The 22,167-nt window shown below is 42.4% G+C and overlaps 1 protein-coding gene across 1 annotated transcript in view; it reads left to right on the top strand.

Annotated features, from left to right (window-relative positions):
• Positions 1 to 20,866, top strand: part of GRN (granulin precursor) — a 66,785-nt gene extending 45,919 nt beyond the window's left edge. Inside the window, exons 8-15 of the mRNA XM_060781208.2 lie at positions 1,915 to 2,044; positions 4,575 to 4,672; positions 5,896 to 6,132; positions 7,421 to 7,657; positions 9,552 to 9,779; positions 14,054 to 14,281; positions 17,183 to 17,422; positions 19,663 to 20,866. Of these exons, the coding sequence (XP_060637191.2) occupies positions 1,915 to 2,044; positions 4,575 to 4,672; positions 5,896 to 6,132; positions 7,421 to 7,657; positions 9,552 to 9,779; positions 14,054 to 14,281; positions 17,183 to 17,422; positions 19,663 to 19,809 (1,545 nt within the window). The 3' untranslated portion in view covers positions 19,810 to 20,866. The remainder of the gene's footprint in view (positions 1 to 1,914; positions 2,045 to 4,574; positions 4,673 to 5,895; positions 6,133 to 7,420; positions 7,658 to 9,551; positions 9,780 to 14,053; positions 14,282 to 17,182; positions 17,423 to 19,662) is intronic.
• The last annotated feature ends 1,301 nt before the right edge of the window (positions 20,867 to 22,167 follow it).

Raw genomic sequence — 22,167 nt, 5'->3', positions numbered from 1 at the left:
CAATGTTTCTATGTTCGGCTGCTTCTGTGCCACTTTCCTTTACATTTCTCAGGCATAAGGTAGTATCCAAAGAGAGCCTGGACAGTTGAGGGCAAAGAGACAGGATATTAAAGCCCTTTTCCTACTTAGCATCGGTACTATTTCATACAGAGCTGGCCTCTACTGAAGCTAGAATTGTTGCTAACACTGATGCAGATTTCAGCAATTCTTTATATTTTTGACTTGTGTGGGAACAAATCATTTGATAGACTTTAACCCTTGCTAAATCAAAAACCTTTCATATCTGTTCTAGTAAACAACAAAATCATTTTGATAGAATTTGTGGGGGAATATATATATATATATATATATATATATATTCAAATATTTTATTGGTTTTCTTAGAATACATCAATACCTTCAATAATCTTATATTCCATCCTCAATTCATTACATCAACCAAAGTGTGTGTGTGTGTGTGTGTGTGTGTATTTAAAGACATTTTAACATTTATGTAAAATATATGTGGGAGCCCCTGGTGGTGCAGCTGGTTAAACCTCTGAGCTGCTGAACTTGGAGACCAAAAGGTCACCAGTTTGAATCCAGAGAGCAGGGTGAGCTCTCGCTGTTAGCCCCAGCTTCTACCAACCTAACAGTTCAAAAACATGCAAATGTGAGTAGATCAATAGGTACCAGCGCTCCATGAAGTCATGCTGGCCACATGACCTTGGAGGTGTCTATGGACAATGCCGGCTCTTCATCTTAGAAATGGAGATGAGCACCAACCCCCAGAGTCGGACACAACTGAACTTAATGTCAGGTGAAAACCTTTACCTTTTTGTATGTGGCTATTTATTTATTTATTTACAGTATTTATATTCCACCTTTCTCATCCCGCAGGGGACTCAGGGTGGATTACAATTATATATACATGGCAAACATTCAATGCCATAGACGCACAACTATATTTATATTTATATTTATATTACAATTATATATACATGGCAAACATTCAATGCCGTAGACGCACAACTATATTTATATTTATATTCCGCCTTTCTCACCCCACAAGGGACTCAGGGCGGATTATAGTGTACATATACATGGCAAACATTCAATGCCATAGACGCACAACATATTTAGACAGACACTCAGAGGCTATTTAACATTCCAGCTTTTCATGAGGGTATTCTGGCTACCAGGGAAGCCGTCGCTCCATTTGTGACACTGATGAATACTTCCTCATTCTTTGCATGCTTGCTGGAGATTTTTATGGCCTCGTAAATTAGTTCAATTAGCCTCCCCGCATAAGCGGTACCTAAATTTCCTACTTGACAGATGCAACTATCTTTCGGGCTGCAAAGGTCAACAGCAAGCTACACAAATTGGTTGGAAGCTCACTCAGACCCAGGATGCTTCAAACTCATAACTTTTTGATCAGTAGTGATCTTAATACAGCTGACTCCCAGCCAGCTGTGCCACAGTCCTGGTACTTGCTGTACTTTCAATAGGCTCACAGCAAATAGAACTCATTGTAAGTTATGAATGTATTATTTTGGTCTTAAGAAATCTATCAAACTGTAATCTATCATGTCTAAAGAATACCGGATTGAAAAAGAGTGTTTTCACTGCAATGTGGATTTATTTTGCCTAATTGATTGCTCTAGTAGTCTGTGATCAGCTTACACTTTGTTGTGATTTTAGTTTCTGTATTTGTTTTTAGAGCACATACAATTACTATATTTCATGGACACTATGTTTCAATTTTCCCAAATAGTTCAATTGTTTGTTGGCCCAGTTTACTGTATCACGAAAAAGTATAAAAAATAATATTTATTTGAGCTCTCCTAATTGTCATATTTGATTGAGATGGGATCTTGGCTGGCTCCAGTGCCCATCAGGCTTGCCCTTTCCTCTTTCTTTCTCCCCATTCAGGCTGTGTGCTGCAGCGACCACCTTCACTGCTGTCCACAAGGCACCACCTGTGACCTGTTGCATTCGAAATGCACAATGACCTCTCGCTGGTCATGGCCCATCACCCGTCTCTCTGTGGACCTCCAAAAAGGTGAGGAAGGCTTGCTCATAGACAATAGAGCATGATAAGAGCTACCCAGTAGAAGATAGATGCCAGAAGAGAAGCTCAGTGGGATGGCGAAGGACTAGCAGCAAGCCCTGAGTTAGAGCAAGTGCCTAGTAGTCTATCTAGAACAATAGCAATGTTATTTTAGTAGCAGAATGGAAGACAAGAGTGTCCTATAAGCATCTTTGTTATTCCTTAGTTGAAAAAAAATGCAATGTATGAAAAAATGCAGTGTATAACCAGATTGCACTGGCTACTCTCAAAAGAGTTGTCAAATTTATTTATTTATTTATTTACTAGCTGTCCCCTGCCATGCATAGCTATGGCCCAGTCTGTGTATATGCGTTTTTTGTGTGTATATATTTGTGTATATGTGTGTTTGCGTGTATGTGTGTATGCATGTGTGTGTGTGTGTGTGTATGTATGGTGCCCCCGGTAGCACAGTGGGTTAAAGCACTGAGCTGCTGAGCTTGTTGATCGAAAGGTCGCAGGTTCGATTCCGGGGAGCGGCGTGAGCTTCCGCTGTCAGCCCTAGCTTCTGCCAACCTAGCAGTTCGAAAATATGCAAATGTGAGTAGATCCATGCAGTCATGCCGACCACATGACCTTGGAGGTGTCTACGGACAACCCTGGCTCTTCGGCTTAGAAATGGAGATGAGCACCATACCCAGAGTCAGACATGACTGGACTTAATGTCAGGAGACTACCTTTACCTCTATATATATATATATATATATATATATATATATATATATGAATACGTCATATATATATGAATACGTCATATATATATATATATGTGTGTGTGTGTGTGTGTGTGTGTGTGTATGTGTGTGTGTGTGTAATGTTCGTTTGTGGGATTAACAGAATTCAAAAACCATATATATATGAATACGTCATATATATATATATATGTGTGTGTGTGTGTGTGTGTATGTGTGTGTGTGTGTAATGTTCGTTTGTGGGATTAACAGAATTCAAAAACCACTGGACGAATTGACACCAAATTTGGACACAAGACACCTAACAACCCAATGTATGTCCTTCACTCAAAAATTGTCATTTGAAAGTTGTAGTTGCTGGGCTTTATAGTTAACCTACAATCAAAGAGCATTCTGAACCCCACCAACGATGGAATTGAACCAAACTTGGCACACAGTTCTCCCATGACCAACAGAAAATACTGGAAGAGTTTGGTGGGCAGTGCCCTTTGGTTTTGGAGTTGTAGTTCACCTACATCCAGAGATCATTGTGGACTCAAACAATGATGGATCTGGACCAAACTCTACATGAATACTCAATATGCCCAACTGTGAACACTGGTGGAGTTTGAGGAAAATAGAATCTTGAAATTTGGGAGTTGTAGTTGCTGGGATTTATAGTTCAACTACAATCACAGAGCATTCTGAACCCCACCAATGATAGAATTGGGCCAAACCTCCCACACAGAACCCCCATGTGGACCACAGCAACGCGTGGCAGGGGATGGCTAGTAAATAAATATAAATAAATATTAGCATTATGATTCATAATAGTAGCAAAATTACAGTTATGAAGTAGTAACGAAAATAATTTTATGGTTGGGCAGATAGGGCAAATTATAAATATTATTATTATTATTATTATTATTATTATTATTTTACTAACACAAAAACACAGTATGTCACAGCAAATGAGAGATATATGCTGGATTTCATATCACAAAATCACAAGTCGAACACTTCCCAAGCGTCTAATTACTGTGTGATGTATTTTCAATTGATGCACGCAGATCCAAGTAAGGTGGCCTTTTGTAGTTGACAGATCGTGATTTTGTCAATGTTTATTGTTTCCAAATGCCGGCTGAGATCTTTTGGCATGGCACCCAGTGTGCCGATGCCCACTGGGATTACCTGTACTGGTTTATGTCAGAGCCTTTGCAGTTCAATTTTGAGTTCTTGATAATGGCTGAGTTTTTCCTGTTGTTTTTCCTCAATGTGATTGTCACCTGGTGTGGCAACATCAATAATCCTTTTTTTTCTTTTCCACAATCATGATGTCTGTATTGTGTTCCAAAACTTTGTCAATCTGGATTCGAAAGTCCCACAGTATTTTTGCGTGTTCATTTTACACAACATCCATATGTTCTTGTGGATGTGGATAATGCTTTGGGATGTACAAAACATAATGGATATTCAGCCACAAAATGACAGTATTTGGGAGCTATAACCGGCATTCTGGGATCACCTGTACTGGGATCACCTGTACTGGTTTATGCCAAAGCCTTTGCAGTTCGATTTAGGGGCCTGATAATGGCTGAGTTTTAATGTATCATCATCATCATTATTATGACAGCTGTATATTACCTCCAGCATGCTTGGGGTCTCACAAGAGGGAGAGGACTGTTGTGTTTGTGTCCTACTTGAGGAATTTCCTTAAGCCTCTGACTGGCTACTTTGAGAGCAGGATGTCAGACTAGAAGGTCCTTTAGTCAAATCCAATTGTGTGTTGTTGTTGTTTTTTTTGTCCATTGCAGCTCGTGATGTTCAGTGTGACTTAAAGTACAGCTGCCCATCTGGGAACACTTGCTGCAAGAAGGACTCAGGGGACTGGGCATGCTGCCCCCTGGAAGAGGTGAGAAGGGGAGTGGTTGGAAGTTGGGCTGTCATTCCTGCACCCAGGAATTGTGGGAAGTTTAGTGATGAAAACACCTGTTTTGTATGGTATACAACCTCATAATCTCATTCTGACATTGCTGAGAGAATAATAGAATCATAGAGTTGGAAGAGACTCGTGGGCCATCCAACCCCCTGCCAAGAAGCAGGAGAATCACATTCAAAGCTCCCCAAACAGATAGCCATCCTGCCTCTGTTTAAAAGCCTCCAAAGAAGGGGGCTCACAAAAAAAAGAGGACTGTTGTGTTCATGTCCTACCACACTCAGAGTCAGAGAGTTCCACTGCTGAACAGCTCTCACAGTTAGGAAGTTCTTCCTTATGTTCAAATCGAATCTCCTTTCCTGTAATTTGAAGCCATTGTTCTGCGTCCTAGTCTCCAGGGCAGCAGAAAACAAGCTTGCTCCCTCATTCCACACACATATTTATACATGGCCATCACGCCTCTTCTCAGCCTTCTCCCCTGCAGGCTAAACATGTGCAGCTCTTTAAGCCGCTCTTCATAGGGTGTGTTCTTCGTACAAGATAGAAAGGATCTCTTTTAGCAGGTTAGGAAGAATCTTCACCAGGTTGAGGGACTGTGTTGATGCCCCAAACTCTCTCTGGGCCCAATCATACCAAGGACACAGCCATGCCATCCAATATCTTTAAAGTTGTGTCTGAAACCCTGGGTATAGCTGGGAACTCAACTTTCTATTACCTTCTCTATAAATTTGCAACAGTGAATAAAAGTATTGTTGAAGGCTTTCATGGCCGGAATCACTGGGTTGTTGTAGGTTTTTTCGGGCTATATGGCAATGTTCTAGAGGCATTCTCTCCTGACGTTTCGCCTGCATCTATGGCAAGCATCCTCAGAGGTAGTGAGGTACCTTTGAGGATGCTTGTCATAGATGCAGGCAAAATGTCCAAGGGGTGAGGAGTCACTAAATTGGGCAGGGTGGGAGGAGGGGAGAGTATAACCAAATACGAATATTGTACAGATGTTAGAAAGTATTGTACTGGTTCATGTATATAGATTTTCATATTCATGTATATAGATTTATTCCAATGTTTTTTTATGAACATGTAAATTGAAAAGTTTTTTGAATCTAATAGTTTCTAGTGGTGCTGACACTTTGCATACCCTTTGTATCCAAATTGTTCTACAATTCTGAACTTACTTGCCCACTGTGTGTAATTTCCAGGCTGTATGCTGCACAGACCACATCCACTGCTGCCCAAAGGGCTACCAATGCAATCTGGCAGAAGGTACCTGCGAGAAAGGAAGCGGAAGTATCCCATGGGCAACAAAGACAAGCACAATATCCACAGCAACCTCTACTGACATGATCGTGCAATGTGATATCCAGACAGCCTGTCCGGATGGCCAAACCTGTTGCCGCCTATTATCAGGTGCCTGGGGCTGTTGTCCAATACCACAGGTATATCTCATTCCACACCTTCTATGATGGGCATTGTTCATGTGGCTGCTCAGTCATTGCATACTGTATGATCCCCGTACCCATAGTGGTGGGGACGAGAGACAGGGCCTTCTCAGTGATTGCTCCCTGGCTATGGAATTCCCTTCCTGGCGAGATCAGGTCAGCCCCTGGGTTATGTGCGGATATGCAGAACCATGATAATAGCAAAACCTTGGGCTTGCAGTCCAAGAATACTAAAGAGTTTCACTAGAGCAGTGATTTTCAACCTTTCTAATGCCACGACCCCTTAATACAGTTCCTCATGTTGTTGTGACCCTCAACCATAAAATTATTTTCATTGCTATTTCCATAACTGTAATTTTGCTGCTGTTATGAATCATAATGTTAATATCTGATATGCAGGATGTATTTCATTCACTGGACTAAATTTGGCACAAATACCCAATATGCCCAAATTCGAATACTGGTAGAGTTCTGCAGGGGGTGGGGGGTGGGGTGAATTGATTTTGTCATTTGGGAGTTGCTGGGATTTATAGTTAACTTACAATTAAAGAGCATTCTGAACTCCACCAATGATGGAATCAAACCAAACTTGGTACACAGAACTCCAACATAACTCCCAACAAAAAATACTGGAAGGTATTGTCAAAGGCTTTCATGGCCGGAATTACTGGGTTGTTGTAGGTTTTTTCGGGCTATATGGCCATGTTCCAGAGTCATTCTCTCCTGATGTTTCACCTGCATCTCTGGCAAGCATCCTCAGAGGTAGTGAGGTCTGTTGGAACTAGGAAAAATTGGGTTTATATATCTGTGGAATGACGAGGATGGGACAAAAAACTCTTGTCTGTTGGAGCTAGGTGTGAATGTTTCAACTGACCACCTTGATTAGCATTTGATGGCCTGGCAGTTTTTTGGTGTGGCTTGTTAGTGCCTGGGGAAATCTTTCGTTGAGAGGTGATTAACTGTCCCTGATCGTTTCCTCTCTGTTTTTTTGCTGTTGTAATTTTAGAGGTGTTTTTTTTACTACTGGTAGCCAGATTTTGTTCATTTTCATGGTTTCCTCCTTTCTGTTGACATTGTCCACATGCTTGTGGATTTCAATAGCTTCTCTGTGTAGCCTGACATGGTGGTTGTTAGAGTGGTCCAGCATTTCTGTGTTCTCAAATAATATGCTGTGTCCAGGTTGGCCATAGCAGAGCACCAACTAGAATCGGTAAAATGTCTCCTCCCTCTGTCCAGTGGACTCAACAATTCCTTCCAATTGTATGATTTTCCTTTCACTCTGCAGGCTGTATGTTGTCAAGATCACATCCATTGCTGTCCCCATGGTTACACATGTAATCCATCGACCGGCTCTTGCTCCAAGAGTGGACACCATCTCCCTTGGCTGGAGAAGAAAGCTGCTATCTCAACCATCACCTCTGAGATCCGGGATGTCCGGTGTGATGATGCATCAAGTTGTGCGGATGGGCAGACATGCTGCCACACTGCGACAGGCGGGTGGAGCTGTTGCCCTCTGCCACAGGTTAGTGTGTGTGTGTATATGTATGTGCTTGATGTCCTGAAATTTCTGAAATCACATTTTTAGGTGATGACTTGTGGAATGTCTTAACCAGCATGGCTCTTGGCCATTTTATTTGGGGGACTTGAGAATTCCCATCCTCAAAAACTGCTGTTTCATTTCTGGGTTTGGCAAGCATTAGGCCTTTGGAGTCTACTGTCTTTCTGACCTGAACCCCAAGAACCATCGGGCTTCAAAATGGTCGTGTTGAGGTTCACCTCACAGGGATTTGGAGCAGGGAATTTAGCATCATGGCTCCTACCACAAATAATCTTCTCTTTAATATAAGTCATGTGCTATTTCTTAATTTTCACAGCTTGTTGAAGACCTTTTTTGCAAGTCTTCCAGGTCTTAAATCAGGTTTTCCATTCAACATATAGATAATTTATATGTTGTGTCTTGATTTGATATATATGTTATTAATTGCCATAAAGTCGACATTGACTTACGGTGAGCCTGCTCATGTCTTGCAGATTTGTGGACCAATTATTCCAAGCTTTCTCCATATCAGTAGAATTTTGCTGCTGCTCTTTATTATACCCAGAAATCCTTGCCCATCTACTGGAGATCTCCTAGATCCTTTTTTCTTAGGCCAGTGGTTGCTTTGACCAGCAACCTTGCTTTGACCAGCAACCATTTGACCAGAGACCACTCCCCAAACTTAGTACCAGAAGGGTTACGAATCAGGTTTTGGTCAACTTTAGATTTGGTTTGGTTATTTGGGGTGCTGATTCAGAAAATTACATTGGATAGACCACATCTGATACAGAACATATGCCATCCAGTAGTCGCCATCTGCTCACACACAGAACACCATATTTAATAATCTAGAACTGATGTGGTAGTAGTAATTTTTCATGGGTAGTCAGCCTCTCCCCTCCCGACATCCCTGTTACCTCGGCGCTATAAGAAGGTTTTGTGAGACCAGTTGGTCTAGTTGCTTTGTGGTTTTGAAGCAATGATGTAGTAATGGTGAGTCCGCAGACCTTATTTTCGTTCTTGCGGACAACTAGTGGTCCATGGAACACAGGTTGGGAACCACTAGATTAGACCTTCCTTTGCCCTAATTAGCAAGGAGAACTCGCTGGTTAGGAGAAGAGTTTTTCATAAGGACCCAGGTTTTAAGGTTCTTTTCGAATGTTTCTAGAGAAGCGGCTTTCCTGATCTCTCCAGGTAATGAGTTCCAAAGTCGGGGAGCCACAGAGAAGGCTCTTTCCCTTGTGCCCACAAGACAAGCTTGTGAGATTGGTAGGGGTGAAAGGAGGGCCTTCCCGAGGATCTAATTGGCTGGTACGTGGAGAGAGATACGGTCACGAAGGTAGGTGGGTCCCAAACTGTTTAGGGCTTTGTAGGTGATAACCTGTACCTTTGGGACCGGAAAATGAACGGCAGCCAGTGGAGCTCCTTAAACATGGGAGTCGACCGCTCCCTATAACTAGCCCCAGTTATTAATCTGGCTGCCGAACTTCAAGGGCCGTCTTCAAGGGTAGCTCTACGTAGAGTGCATTGCAGTAGTCCAGTCTAGAGGTAACTAAGGCGTGGACCACCATGGTCAAGTCAGACTTCATGAAGAATGGTTGCAGGTGGCGCACAAGTTTTAACTGTGCTTAATAGTAATAATAATAATAATAATCTTTATTTATACCCCGCCACCATCTCCCCAATGAGGACTTGGGGCGGCTAGAGAAAGAGACTGGGTGTGTGTGGGTAAGAAGTGTGCTTGACCTGTTTGGCTGTCCAAATGAGCTCCATAAGGATGTCCTGGAGCTATTTTCATCAACAAGAATGCAGCATTTTTGCAACCTTTTGGTTTCTTGTGCCGTTCTTTTCCAACCTGTGGCTTGTTTCTTCTCCATAGGCAGTCTGCTGCGCTGACTCTTTGCATTGCTGCCCCAGTGGGTACTTGTGTGATGTTGAACATGGTTCCTGCGTCAAAAGCAGGGCCCCCTCCCAGCGCCTCTCCATGACTCCTGTTCTGAGAAGACAAGTTGGCGACGTAAAATGTGACGACCAAACCAGCTGCCCAGATGGAGAGACATGTTGCCGGCTCTCCTCAGACAAATGGGGTTGCTGTCCTTTTTCACAGGTAAGCAGGTTTCAGGAAGGGAAATTTGGAAAAAGACATGGAAGATCCTTCAGATGTTGCAGGCTTCAAATCCCATAGCTCCCAGCCAGCAAGGCCAGGGTCTGAGGTTGTGGAAGCTGTAGCCCAATGGCTGCTAATTAGACCAAAATATCTTTTGTTTTCTCTTTTCTTGGAATGTATTATTTAATATTTTTCTTTGATTGGTTTTATTACTTACTGTGACTGTGTTATTGCATTGTTCTGTATGAACATAAGCAGTCATTTTACATAAACTTGTTGTTTTAGAGATAAGCAATCTAGAAAGTGGGTTGTTTTTCGGGCTATATGGCCATGTTCTAGAGGCATTCTCTCCTGAGGTTTCACCTGCATCTATGGCAAGCATCCTCAGATCCTTCGACAATATAAAAATATTGGCTAAAACATCTGGAGATTTTTTTTCCATGTCAGGAGTGACTTGAGAAACTGCAAGTCGCTTCTGGTGTGAGAGAATTGGCCATCTGCAAGGACGTTGCCAAGGAGATACCCGGATGTTTTACCATCCTGTGGGAGGCTTCTCTCATATCCCTGCGTGGGAAGCTGGAGCTGACAGATGGGAGCTCACTCCGCTCCCTGGATTCGAACCGCTGACCTTTCGGTCATCAGTCCTGCCAGCACTGATTTTAACTCATTGTGCCACCAGTGGCTCCAGATTGTCTACCTATATGTAATAGTTGGTTAAGAATTATTATTATTATTATTATTATTATTATTATTATTATTATTATTATTAACTTTATTTGTACCCCGCTAGCATTTCCTGAAGGACTCGATGCGGCTTACAAAGGCCAAGGCCTCAAAACACAACATAACAATACAAGAATAACTGGCTGAAGTTGAAAGCTTATATGCTGCTATTTCTTTCCGCTACAGGGAAAAACTCACAAATACAGTGCTGAATCCCTTGGTTTATAGTGAACTAGCCATCCCCTGCCACGCGTTGCTGTGGCCCAGTCTGGTGATCTGGAAAATAAAGAAATGCGAAAGTGTTGGTTTCTAATATATGTAATTTCTTTATGCTTGTGAGTAAACAGTATTTGATTAGGTTTTCTTGCCCTGGTGAAGCGAGTTGAATTGGATGGCCTTAAGTATTTTCTATTGGTCATAGCGGTTCTGTCTGCCCCAATTCTATTCTTTGTGGGGTTCAGAATGCTCTTTTATTGAAGGTGAATTATAAATCCCAGTAAAAACAACTCCCAAATGTCAAGGTCTATTTCCCCCAAACTCCATCTGTGTTCCTAGTTGGCCATATGGAATATTCGTGCCAAGTTTGGTCCAGATCCATCATTATTTGAGTCTACAGTGCTCTCTGGATGTAGGTGTACTACAACTCCCAAAGTCAACATCACTGCCCACCAAATCCTTTAAGTATTTTCTGTTGGAGTCCTGTGTGCCACATTTGGTTCAATTCCATCTGCCCTGAGTCCTTTGGAGGAGATAGAGCAGAATATAAAGTTATTATTATCATCATCATCATCATCATTGGTGGAGTTCAGAATGCTCTTTGATTGTAGATGCACTATAAATCCCAGCAACTACAACTCCCAAATGACAAACTCATTTTTTTTTAGTGATGGTCACTCCTTGGGTTAGTAGGTGTCTTGTGGCCAAATTTGGTGGCAATTTGTCCAGTGGTTTTTGAGTTATGTTAATCCCACAAACTAACATTACATTTTTATTTATATAGATTGGGCCTCTGTCACTAGGCAGATAATTTTTGGAGTCCTTCTTAACACCATGTCCAAACATTAACAGCTGTGCAGTAGTGCAGAGAGAGAGAGAGACAGTTAGCATCTGTGCCCTTGTTTGCTTAAAAAACCCCAAACAAACAGCTCCTGTATCAAGCATTCGCTTGAGGATGGGAAGAGATATGAAGGCTGAGAAAGGACTGGAGGAGTAAATTTTCTTTGACAACTTGAACAGTTCTCATAACACTACGTAACAAAAATTAGAAACATTTTCTCTCCCTGGTTTGAATGGGTTATTTCCTATTTAATTGTGCGGTACTTAGTTTGAAAGTAGTTGTTATACTCCAGAAACTTTGTTTTTGTGGCTGCCACAAACTGTGTTGAATTGGTTGAGACTCCATGAGATATTCATTGAAAACCTAGAGCAAAATGTGCTATGGGATGTCCTGCAAAAACAAAGTTTTTGCAGTTTAATACACTATTTATTTATCTATTTATTTATTTGGAGTGCTTTTACCCCGCCCTTCTCAACCCCCTAGGGGGGACTCAGGGCGGCTTACAAAAGGCACAATTCGATGCCTAACAATTACAACATACAGTACACTATACAACACACAAATTTACCACATAATATCATAGTTATAACTAATTAAAACCATCGGACAGTATACTAGCAGCAATAAAACATCTTGTGGTCAGTGTTCACCAAATCCAAGTCTGTAAACCTTTTAGCATTGTCCTTGTCCTTTCCTACTCTGGTCATTATTGGTTGTCTTTGTCCATCTGCTAGCTACCCGAACGCTTGGTCCCACATCCAGGTTTTTAGCTTCTTCCTGAAGGAGAGGAGGGATGTTGATGTCCTAATTTCCCCAGGGAGTGAATTCCACAGGCGAGGGGCCACCACTGAGAAGGCCCTGTCCCTCGTCCCCACCAGTCTCGCTTGTGATAAAGGTGGGGCTGAGAGCAGGGCCCCCTCAGCAGATCTTAAACTCCGAGGTGGGACAGTATTTACAGTATGTCGCGCTTTATCTCACAATTCAGCAGCAGATCAGTTGCACAACTTCAGCACTTTCCAGTAGCTTCTTCCTGCACGGTATTTTCAGTCAACTGCTCCCATAGACTGCAGTCACTCTGGAACTCTTTACAGGCACTTGAGCACATGCCCGGCTATTGTCAGTTTTACTATTGTCTTCCCCTCCAATCTAGATGACACTACAAACTTACCACAGCACACAGTTATATCTTGTCTTAGCAGACGGGTTTCTTTAATAAATTACACAGAGCCTTTGGCAAACAGCATCACAGCACAAGGAGAGAGAATACATTGTACATGACTTCCTTATATACAATTCTGTACCTTTACACATAGCAATCTCTGATTGGTTCCCAACTCATTGACTTAACTCAAACCCAGGATTGCATCATTCACAATCACCTGGACTAGGCCAGAACACATTCCCCAAATGATTCCCTATATACAGTTAATGCATGACTCAGCATTTCCAATAGAAGCCTATTAGCAGTGCATGACTCAGCTATATTACATTACAATACATTGTAAAACCTGACACAGTATTTATATTCCACCCTTCCCATCCCGCAAGGGACTCAGGGCGGATTACAATGTACATATACATAGCAAACATTCAATACCATAGACACACAACATATATAGACAGACACACAGAGGCCATTTATCATTCCAGCTTTTCTTGGCCACCAGGGGAGCTGTCTCTTCACTGTCCATTTGTGACACTGATGGAGTACTTCCTCATTCTTTGCATGCTTGTTGGAGATTTTTATGGCCTCATAAATTAGTTAAATTAGCCTCCCCGCATAAGCGGTACCTAAATTTCCTCCTTGACAGATGCAACTGTCTTTCGGGCTGCAAAGGTCGACAGCAAGCTACACAATTTTGGTTGGAAGCTCACTCCAACCCAAGCTGGCTTCGAACTCATGCCCTTTCGGTCAATAGTGATCTAATGCAGGTGACTCCCAGCCAGCTGCACCACAGTCCCAGTGCTTTTTTTATGATAAAACAAACTAGAAAATGACATATTTATAACCCAGGAACAAAAATTATGTTACATCGTGAAATTATTGAACCACAGATGGGTCACACTTGTCCAATTTCTGCACCAAACAACCTTTGGGAATGGATAATCCCATTTCCTGGAAGGGTGGGGAGTCGGATCAGGGCCCCAAATAACCAACTACAGGGATTAAATTGGCTCCATGGCTTGGGGCACTCTGAATACAGCTAGTTGTTTAGGGTTCCAGATCTGTTGTTAACTGTGAAGAGACGCTGGGCCTCCATTGGTAAAATGATAATCAATAACACGTATGGCAGCAATAGATGTCAGGATTCAGCACTGCAAAAACTCTCAGGGCGGCAGTAAGATATGTCAGGGTTCAACCCTATCAAAACCTGGGTACTATTCCCGGTTCCAATACAGAACTATATTCCTCTGTGTTTAAATAGGCATTGGTTGGTTAATTGCTAAAATGAAAATATGGATTTACCCAAACTCTTGACTGTCTCCCTCACAGGCTGTCTGTTGTGCAGACCACGTGCATTGTTGTCCCAGTGGCTACACATGTGATCCATCCTCAGGCGTCTGCTCGAAGTCTCAGCACACCCTGCCCTGGGCACGCAAGCTTCCGGCCCAGACGCGGCAAAGCCAAGACATCCGCTGCAACGATACTGCCAGCTGCGAGGAAGGGCAGACCTGTTGCAAGGGTGTGTCGGGGGCTTGGAGCTGCTGCCAACTGCCCAATGTGAGTTCATCTCTGGTTTGCCGTCTGTGCTGTGGGTAGAAGATAATGTGGGTACAGCACTGTGCCTTTGTTCCAGGCTCCTGAGACCCTCCTAGGCATTGACAAAATGTTTTTAGAATTATTTTGGGAAGCTTAATAGCTGGACGTGTGAGAGCTTATAAACTGAAAGCTGAGATCCTTAAGATCTGCATGCCCAGGACCTGTATTTGGTTTGGGCCGCGCCTATCTTCGCAATCGCATCTCCCTGTATGAACCGACGCGAACTTTAAGATCTTCCGGGGAGGCCCTTCTTTTGCTTCCACCACCATCACAAGCATGGTTGGTGGGGACGAGAGAGAGGGCCTTCTCGGTGGTGGCCCCCCACATCTGGAACGCCCTTCCTAGAGAAATAAGACAGGCCCCATCCCTTTCCTCCTTTCGTAAGAGCCTGAAGACCTGGTGGTTTCAACAAGCCTTTGGGAACAACTAGTTCTAGCTCAGCCCCAGATATTGCTGAATATGGCCATATCTTTTTCTACCAATTACCCAGGTTACTTCTTCCTATTAGGCCCTGGAAATGAACAGCCATAGACTCTACCTAATTTCCCGGGCCCTCTACAAATTGCACTAGCCTCAGCCCGGCCTTTTAAATTGCCTTGAACAGGCAGGATTATTTTATATATATATATATATGCTATTGTGATTTTTTAATGTTTATATTGTCTTGTTAATTTTATGGTTATGCTGTTTTGTTGTCTTATTTATTTTATGTTTATGCTGTTTAGGCTGGGAGTCAGTTGCATTAAGATCACTACTGACCGAAAGGTCATGAGTTCGAAGCCAGCCAAGTCGGAGTGAGCTTCCGGCCAATTTTGTGTAGCTTGTTGTCGACCTTTGCAACCCGAAAGACAGTTGCATCTGTCAAGTAGGAAAATTAGGTACCACTTATGTGGGGAGGCTAAGTTAACTAATTTACGAGGCCATAAAAATCTCAAGCAAAAAGCATGCGGGGAATGAGGAAATACTTAATCAGTGTCACAGATGGACGGTGAAGCGACAGCTCCCCTGGTGGCCAGAAAAAGTTGGAATGTTAAATAGCCTCTGGCTGTCTGATACCCAAACAGGGGATGAGCTGGAGATGTCTCTACCTTGGTCCTTTCACTATTGGCTGCTACTTCCCGGCGGATGTCAGGTGGTGCAATACTGGCTAAGCAGTGTAATTTCTCCAGTGGTGTTGGGCGCAGACACCCTGTGATAATGCGGCATGTCTCATTAAGAGCCACATCTACTGTTTTAGTGTGGTGAGATGTTTTCCACACTGGGCATGCGTACTCAGCAGCAGAGTAGCATAGCGCAAGGGCAGATGTCTTCACTGCATCTGGTTGTGATCCCCAGGTTGTGCCAGTCAGCTTTCGTATGATGTTGTTTCTAGCACCCACTTTTTGCTTGATGTTCAGGCAGTGCTTCTTGTAGGTCAGAGCACGGTCCAGAGTGACTCCCAGGTATTTGGGTGTGTTGCAATGCTCCAGTGGGATTCCTTCCCAGGTAATCCTCAGAGCTCGGGGTGCTTGTCTGTTCTTAAGGTGAAAGGCGCATGTCTGTGTTTTAGATGGATTAGGGATTAGTTGGTTTACTCATTCTGGTAAATTGTGAGTTGTTTATTGTAGAGGGTGGATTTTTCTTTCTTGGTGTCTTGGTTATTAGGCCTGTTTCTGAGGTTATTTGGAGCGCTGATTCAGAAAATGGTATTGGATTGGCTTCATCAGCTGGTTTCTTAGATATGGTTATCCTGGTTTTTTGTGGGTGAGCAGATGGCAGTTGGTCTATGGCAGGGGTCGTCAAACCTTTTAAACAGAGGGCCAGCTGACAGTCCCTCAAACTGTTGGAGGGCCAGATTATAATTTGAAAAATAAATAAATGAATTCCTATGCCCACTGCACATATCTTATTTGTAGTGGGGGAAACAAAACACTTACAATAATACAATAATTAAAATGAAGAACAATTTCAACAAATATAAACTTATTAGTATTTCAATGGGAAGTGTGGTATTGCTTTTGGCTGATGAGATAGGATTGTTGTTGTTGTTGTCTGCTTTCAAATCCTTTCAGACTTAGGTTGAGGATCACCAACACTGTTGCCCCTCCGGCTACTGTGTAATTTTGTGTCTTGATTGTTTTGTACTACAGGCATCGAATTGTGCCTTGTTTCTGTAAGCCGCCCTGAGTTCCCTTCGGGGTGAGAAGGGCGGGGTAAAAGAAACCCAAATAAATAAATAAATAAATAAATAAATAAATAAATTGACCCTGAGCGAGGGCTGGGTAAATGACCTTGAAGGGCCATAACCGGTCCCCGGGCCTTAGTTTGAGGACCCCTGATCTATGGCATATGTGTCTATGGCATCCGAACGTATCTCCCCCAACATCCCACCTCGAAACTTACGATCTTTCGGGAGGCCCTGCTCTCGATCCCACCTTTGTTGCAAATGCGCTTGGTGGGGACGAGGGACAGGGCCTTCTTGGCGGTGGCCCCCCATCTGTGGAACTCGCTCCCCAGTGAAATTAGGTCAACGGCTTCCCTCCTTTCCTTCAGGAAAAAGTTGAAGATGTGTCAATGGGACCAGGTATTCAGATAGTAGGTTGACAATAGAAATGATGATAATGCTATAGAAAATGGATAATGGACAGGCTTCGAATTACGTTGTTGCTCGTAGAAACAGGACCCCCAATTAGCCAGCATTTGAGGCACCAAAACGTGTGTTGGGCAATGAAATCATGCAGCAGTGACAAAAAAAAACATGTTTAGTCAATGGTTGAACTTTCATCTGTGTATGTCACAAACAGGATGCCAGCCTATGCTTGCTATTCAGCTAGGTTAGAGATAATGTTCTGAACTGAGATTGTTCTCTCCTGCTTTCCACAGGCTGTTTGCTGTGAGGATCACCAACACTGTTGCCCCTCCGGCTACACCTGCAACGTCGCAGCTCAGAGTTGTGAGAAACAGCACAAGCCCACAGTTCTGCCTTCAGGGGACCTTCTGATGTCTTCCCAAGTTGCCATCGCCAGTTTGGATGTGTCTTGCGGTGACCAACACTACTGTCATTATGGACAGACCTGCTGCAAGGCCCAGTCAGGCGGGTGGGCTTGTTGCCCCTACGACAAGGTCAGTACCTGAGCCAGGCAGTTTGGAGTTTATTTTTATTTATTTATTTTCAACCTTTGTACCCCGTCCTTCTCAATCCCCAAAGGGGGATGCAGGGTGGCTTACAATGGCAACAATCCGATGCCGGCAACATACAAAGACACATTACAATGCAACATTACACAACAGATAAAAAATTATTATTATTATTATATTACTAGTGGTCCCCTGCCACGCATTGCTGTGGCCCAGTCTGGTGATCTGGAAAATAAAGTAATGAGAAAATGTTGGTTTCTAATATATGTAATGTCTTTATGATTGTGGGTAAACAGTATTTCTTACTGTTTCTTTGCCAGTGTTGATATAGAGATTGTCTGGTTTGCCTACTCTGGAACATGCAACATGTCATTGTCCTTCTTTAGGGGTCCTTTTCAAATCTTTGATACTGCATCTGTCATATACATGTGTGTGTGTGTGTGTGAATGGCTGGATGGCCCTTTGTCAGGAGGGCTTTTATTATGTTTTCTTGCCATGGTGAAGGGAGTTGTACTGTAAATATTGTGTCAGCTTTTCCAGTTGTTTCTCTTCAGTTTTGCTGTCACCTGGGATTGTAACATTGACAATCCATACTTTGTTTTTTAACATGATTGTGAGGTCAGGAGTATTGTGCTCTAGAACTCTGTCTGTCTGAATTTGGAAGTCCAATTATTATTATTATTATTATTATTATTATTGATTAATTTAACTGGAAAAACCGTGGAAAATGTGTGATAAATAACCATAACATAAAAGGACCCAGGAAGGGAAGGAGAAGGAAAAATGACAACACCAAAAGGAAAGATGGAGAAAGAAAAAGAGAAGGAGAAGGAGAAGAAAGCCCAAGCAAAGAAAGAATCGTCAACGGAAGAATGCACCATGAAGGACCTAATGCGGGAAATACTAAAACTACAAACAGACGTACAAAGAATAGAAGAAAAACAAGACAAACAATACACAAAAATTAAGGGAGAGATGGAGGAAATGAAGAAAGAACTTAAAGAAGTACAACAAGTATTCAAGAAGAAGTAAAGAATATCTACAAAGAAATTGAGTGGTTAAAGCAATATAGAAAAGAAGACATCAAAGAGAATAAATTTATAAGACAACAACAAAAAAAACTAGAAAATAACTTCTACTCAATAGAGAAGAAAATAACGATGTTACAAACACAACAAGAAATCCTAGAGGCAAAAGAAAAAGAATTTCAATTAAGATTTAGGAACATACAAGAAGAGGAGAAGGAAAACATCAAAGAAGTAGGGCTGGGCGGTTTCGTTTCGTTAATTCGTAATTCGTTAAAAATTCGTTTTTTTTTTGTTAACGAAGCGATAACGAACCATTCTGGAGCAACTTAAAAACGAAACGAATTTTTCAATTCGTTTCGTAAATGCTTCGTATTTCGTTATGTATTCGTTTCGTTATTGGTTTGAGGTCGTTTCGTTATTATTTCCGCATGTCTGGGGCAAGTTTTATAGTTGTTTTTTGTTTAATTAGTGAAAAAAAATTATAATATCACACCAACAGTCAACAACAGAGGGAGAGGGAAGCTTCAGAAGTTTTTTTAGCGTATTGCGTGATCGCGGCCACCATTAACGAATCGATTCGTTATTGTTTCGTTATTGTTTTGTAATTTTTTTACCATTTACAAAATTTCGTAAATATCGAACTTTTTTAAAGGAAAATTTCGGAATTCTTTTAAATATCGAAACGCAAAAAACCCCAAAAAACGAATCGATTTTAGAAACAAATTTTTCCGTTGTTACCCAGGCCTACAAAGAAGTAATAAATTGGTAGCTCAATTTCTTCAAATCAAACACGAAGAGGTTGAATATAACATTGATAGAGTATTTAGAATACAATCAAACTATGCAAAAAGATATAATGTACCGAGGGATGTCATTGTGTGCTTTGGAAAGAAATGCACCCGCGATGCAGTGCTTATTATTATTATTATTATTATTATTATTATTATTATTATTATTAGCCATGGGACCTGTATCCAAAGTTTCATCTACTCACACCCAACAAGAGGTATAATCTCAATATTATTATTATTATTATTATTGAGATTATACCTCTTGTTGGGTGTGAGTAGATGAAACTTTGGATACAGGTCCCATGGCTAATAATGGCATGGTGAGGGATGAATATCCTGAAGATTATGTGAGGCTGCCATAGTTCCATGCTGTAACTCATGTCCCTTCTCTTTTCTCCCCTTGCAGGGAACCTGCTGCCGTGACAAGCGCCATTGCTGTCCACCCGATTTCTATTGCTCCGTTTCGGGATATGAATGCTACAAGAAATGGCCCCTCCGTTGGGACGCTGGTGCCTTCTCCCCTCGCTCTTCCCAAGCGCGCCCATTGCTTTGAAGTGCCTTTTGGGGTGGACTTGCCCCGTGTTTGGGGGCTAGAGTGCTTCTTTCAGGGAGGGGTTTTTCTGGCCCAGAGGGAGTCCTGGTTTTTTTTAATACTTGTTGCCTCGGAGGTTGGAAGAGGCCTCCCCTTTCTCCTGCTTTTTGGAATTGCCTGAAGAACTCTCTCCCATGGACAGTTCCTCCTTTTTCTGGCCTTGTAGCATCTATGGTTCACTTCCAAGCCCAGAATCATCCTGGCCGCCTCCTCCAATCATGGGAGAGTTGTCATGTTTCCTTTTTCTTTGGAAGATTTATGGGGCTTTTGTGTCTTTTTTAAACATTTTTTGCCATGGCTGTTCAATATTTTTTAAAGTTTTATTTTACTTTCATGCACTTTCTGAAAATAATAATTTTCACACTGGATCGGCAGCTGCCGTTTTTCCTGCCATGTCTGAGTGTGTAAGGTCCCACATATCCTTTTGTTGGGAGAGAAAGCCAGCCCTTCTGTTTTTTTCCTGTTATATAGAGTTCTTGGGAAAGAACAGGGGTCCATTACTCTCAGGGTCAGGTTTCCCACGCATTTTGAATCTCCTCAAAACTACGCCGGCCTGCAAAGACATCCCTGCCTCTTCCCATCTTGAGATCTTGCAGTGTTGTTTCCCACTTGCCTTTTTCATTCTGCAACCTTTCCTTACACACATCCTATCCTTTAAAAATGCTGTAAGGAGACACAATTTTGGTGCCGGAATATTTTGGGACAAGCTGTGTGTGCAAATCTGGATTTTACCACCTGAGAACCTGCAGAAAAGTCTCTTGCAATCCCTGCATTTAATGGCTTATCCTGGGGTGCTATACGCCCCGCCGTCCCCCGCAGTACAGGAACAATCAGTCCTTTTACACTCTTCCCCTTTCCCTTTCTTTCTTTCTTTCTTTCTTTCTTTCTCCCTCCCGTGTTAATCAGAAAGTCTCCACTTATCAGAGACAGGGATGATTGATTTTATTGTGTTAGCAAACTTTGATACTGTGGTTGGAAATGCAAGAGTGAGAAATCTAATAAATTGACTGATTTAAAATGTGTTGACTGTGTGAAGTGATGGGTAGAAGTTGAGCCTCCCGAGGAATCGGAACTGTATGAAATGATCAAGAGCTAAGAAATCTCTAAGACATTGGTTGTCCTTAGGCTCTGGTAGAAATAATAAAAGCTGTCCATGATCTATCCCAGGCATGGGCAAACTTTCCGCTCGATAGGTTGGTAGGAATTCTGGGAGTTAGTCAAACTACAAGAAAGGAGATTCCATCTGAACATGAGGAAGAACTTCCTGAGTGTGAGAGCTGTTCAGCAGTGGAACTCTCTGCCCTGGAGTGTGGTGGAGGCTTCTTCTTTGGAAGCTTTTAAACAGGCTGGATGGTCATCTGTCAGGGGTGCTTTGAATACAATATTCCTGCTTCTTGGCAGGAATATAAAATTGATTGATAGATAAATAAATAAAATGGACAGATCCATTAACCCTTACGTTTTGTGTCACATAGCGCGCTTGGTGAGGACACGGGACAGGGCTTTCTTTGTGGCGGCCCCCCGACTTTGGAATGCCCTTCCAAAAGATCTTCGACAGGCCCCTACTCTAGCAGTTTTCAGAAGGAACCTAAAAACTTGGCTGTTCCGATGTGCCTTCGCAGATAAGGAATCCCCCATCCCAAGTCCTAGAAGCACTTTAGCACAACCAATGTTGCTGCACACCGCACTTTTAATCCTACGTTCCTCCTGCCATCTCAGCACTTTTAACCCTGTACCCCATTGCGCCGGCCGAACCAGTTTTAATAGTGTCTTGATGTATTGATGTATTGTCGTTGTTGTTATTTTGCTTAATTGTTGATTTGCTTTGTTTATTGTTGTGTTATGTTTTCTATTGTATTGTGTTTTGAGGCTTCGGCCTGTGTAAGCCGCATCGAGTCCTTCGGGAGATGCTAGCGGGGTACAAATAAAGTTAATAATAATAATAATAATAATAATAATAATAGAATCATAGAATCAAAGAGTTGGAAGAGACCTCTTGGGCCATCCAGTCCAACCCCCTGCCAAGAAGCAGGAATATTGCATTCAAATCACCCCTGACAGATGGCCATCCAGCCTCTGCTTAAAAGCTTCCAAAGAAGGAGCCTCCACCACACTCCGGGGCAGAGAGTTCCACTGCTGAACGGCTCTCACAGTCAGGAAGTTCTTCCTAATGTTCAGATGGAATCTCCTCTCTTGTAGTTTGAAGCCATTGTTCCGCGTCCTAGTCTCCAAGGAAGCAGAAAACAAGCTTGCTCCCTCCTCCCTGTGGCTTCCTTTCACATATTTATACATGGCTATCATATCTCCTCTCAGCCTTCT

The sequence above is a fragment of the Anolis sagrei genome, chromosome 6 (genome assembly GCF_037176765.1).
Source record: "Anolis sagrei isolate rAnoSag1 chromosome 6, rAnoSag1.mat, whole genome shotgun sequence".
NCBI classification, from domain to species: Eukaryota; Metazoa; Chordata; class Lepidosauria; order Squamata; family Dactyloidae; genus Anolis; species Anolis sagrei.
This window is presented reverse-complemented; position numbering and strand designations above follow the sequence as displayed.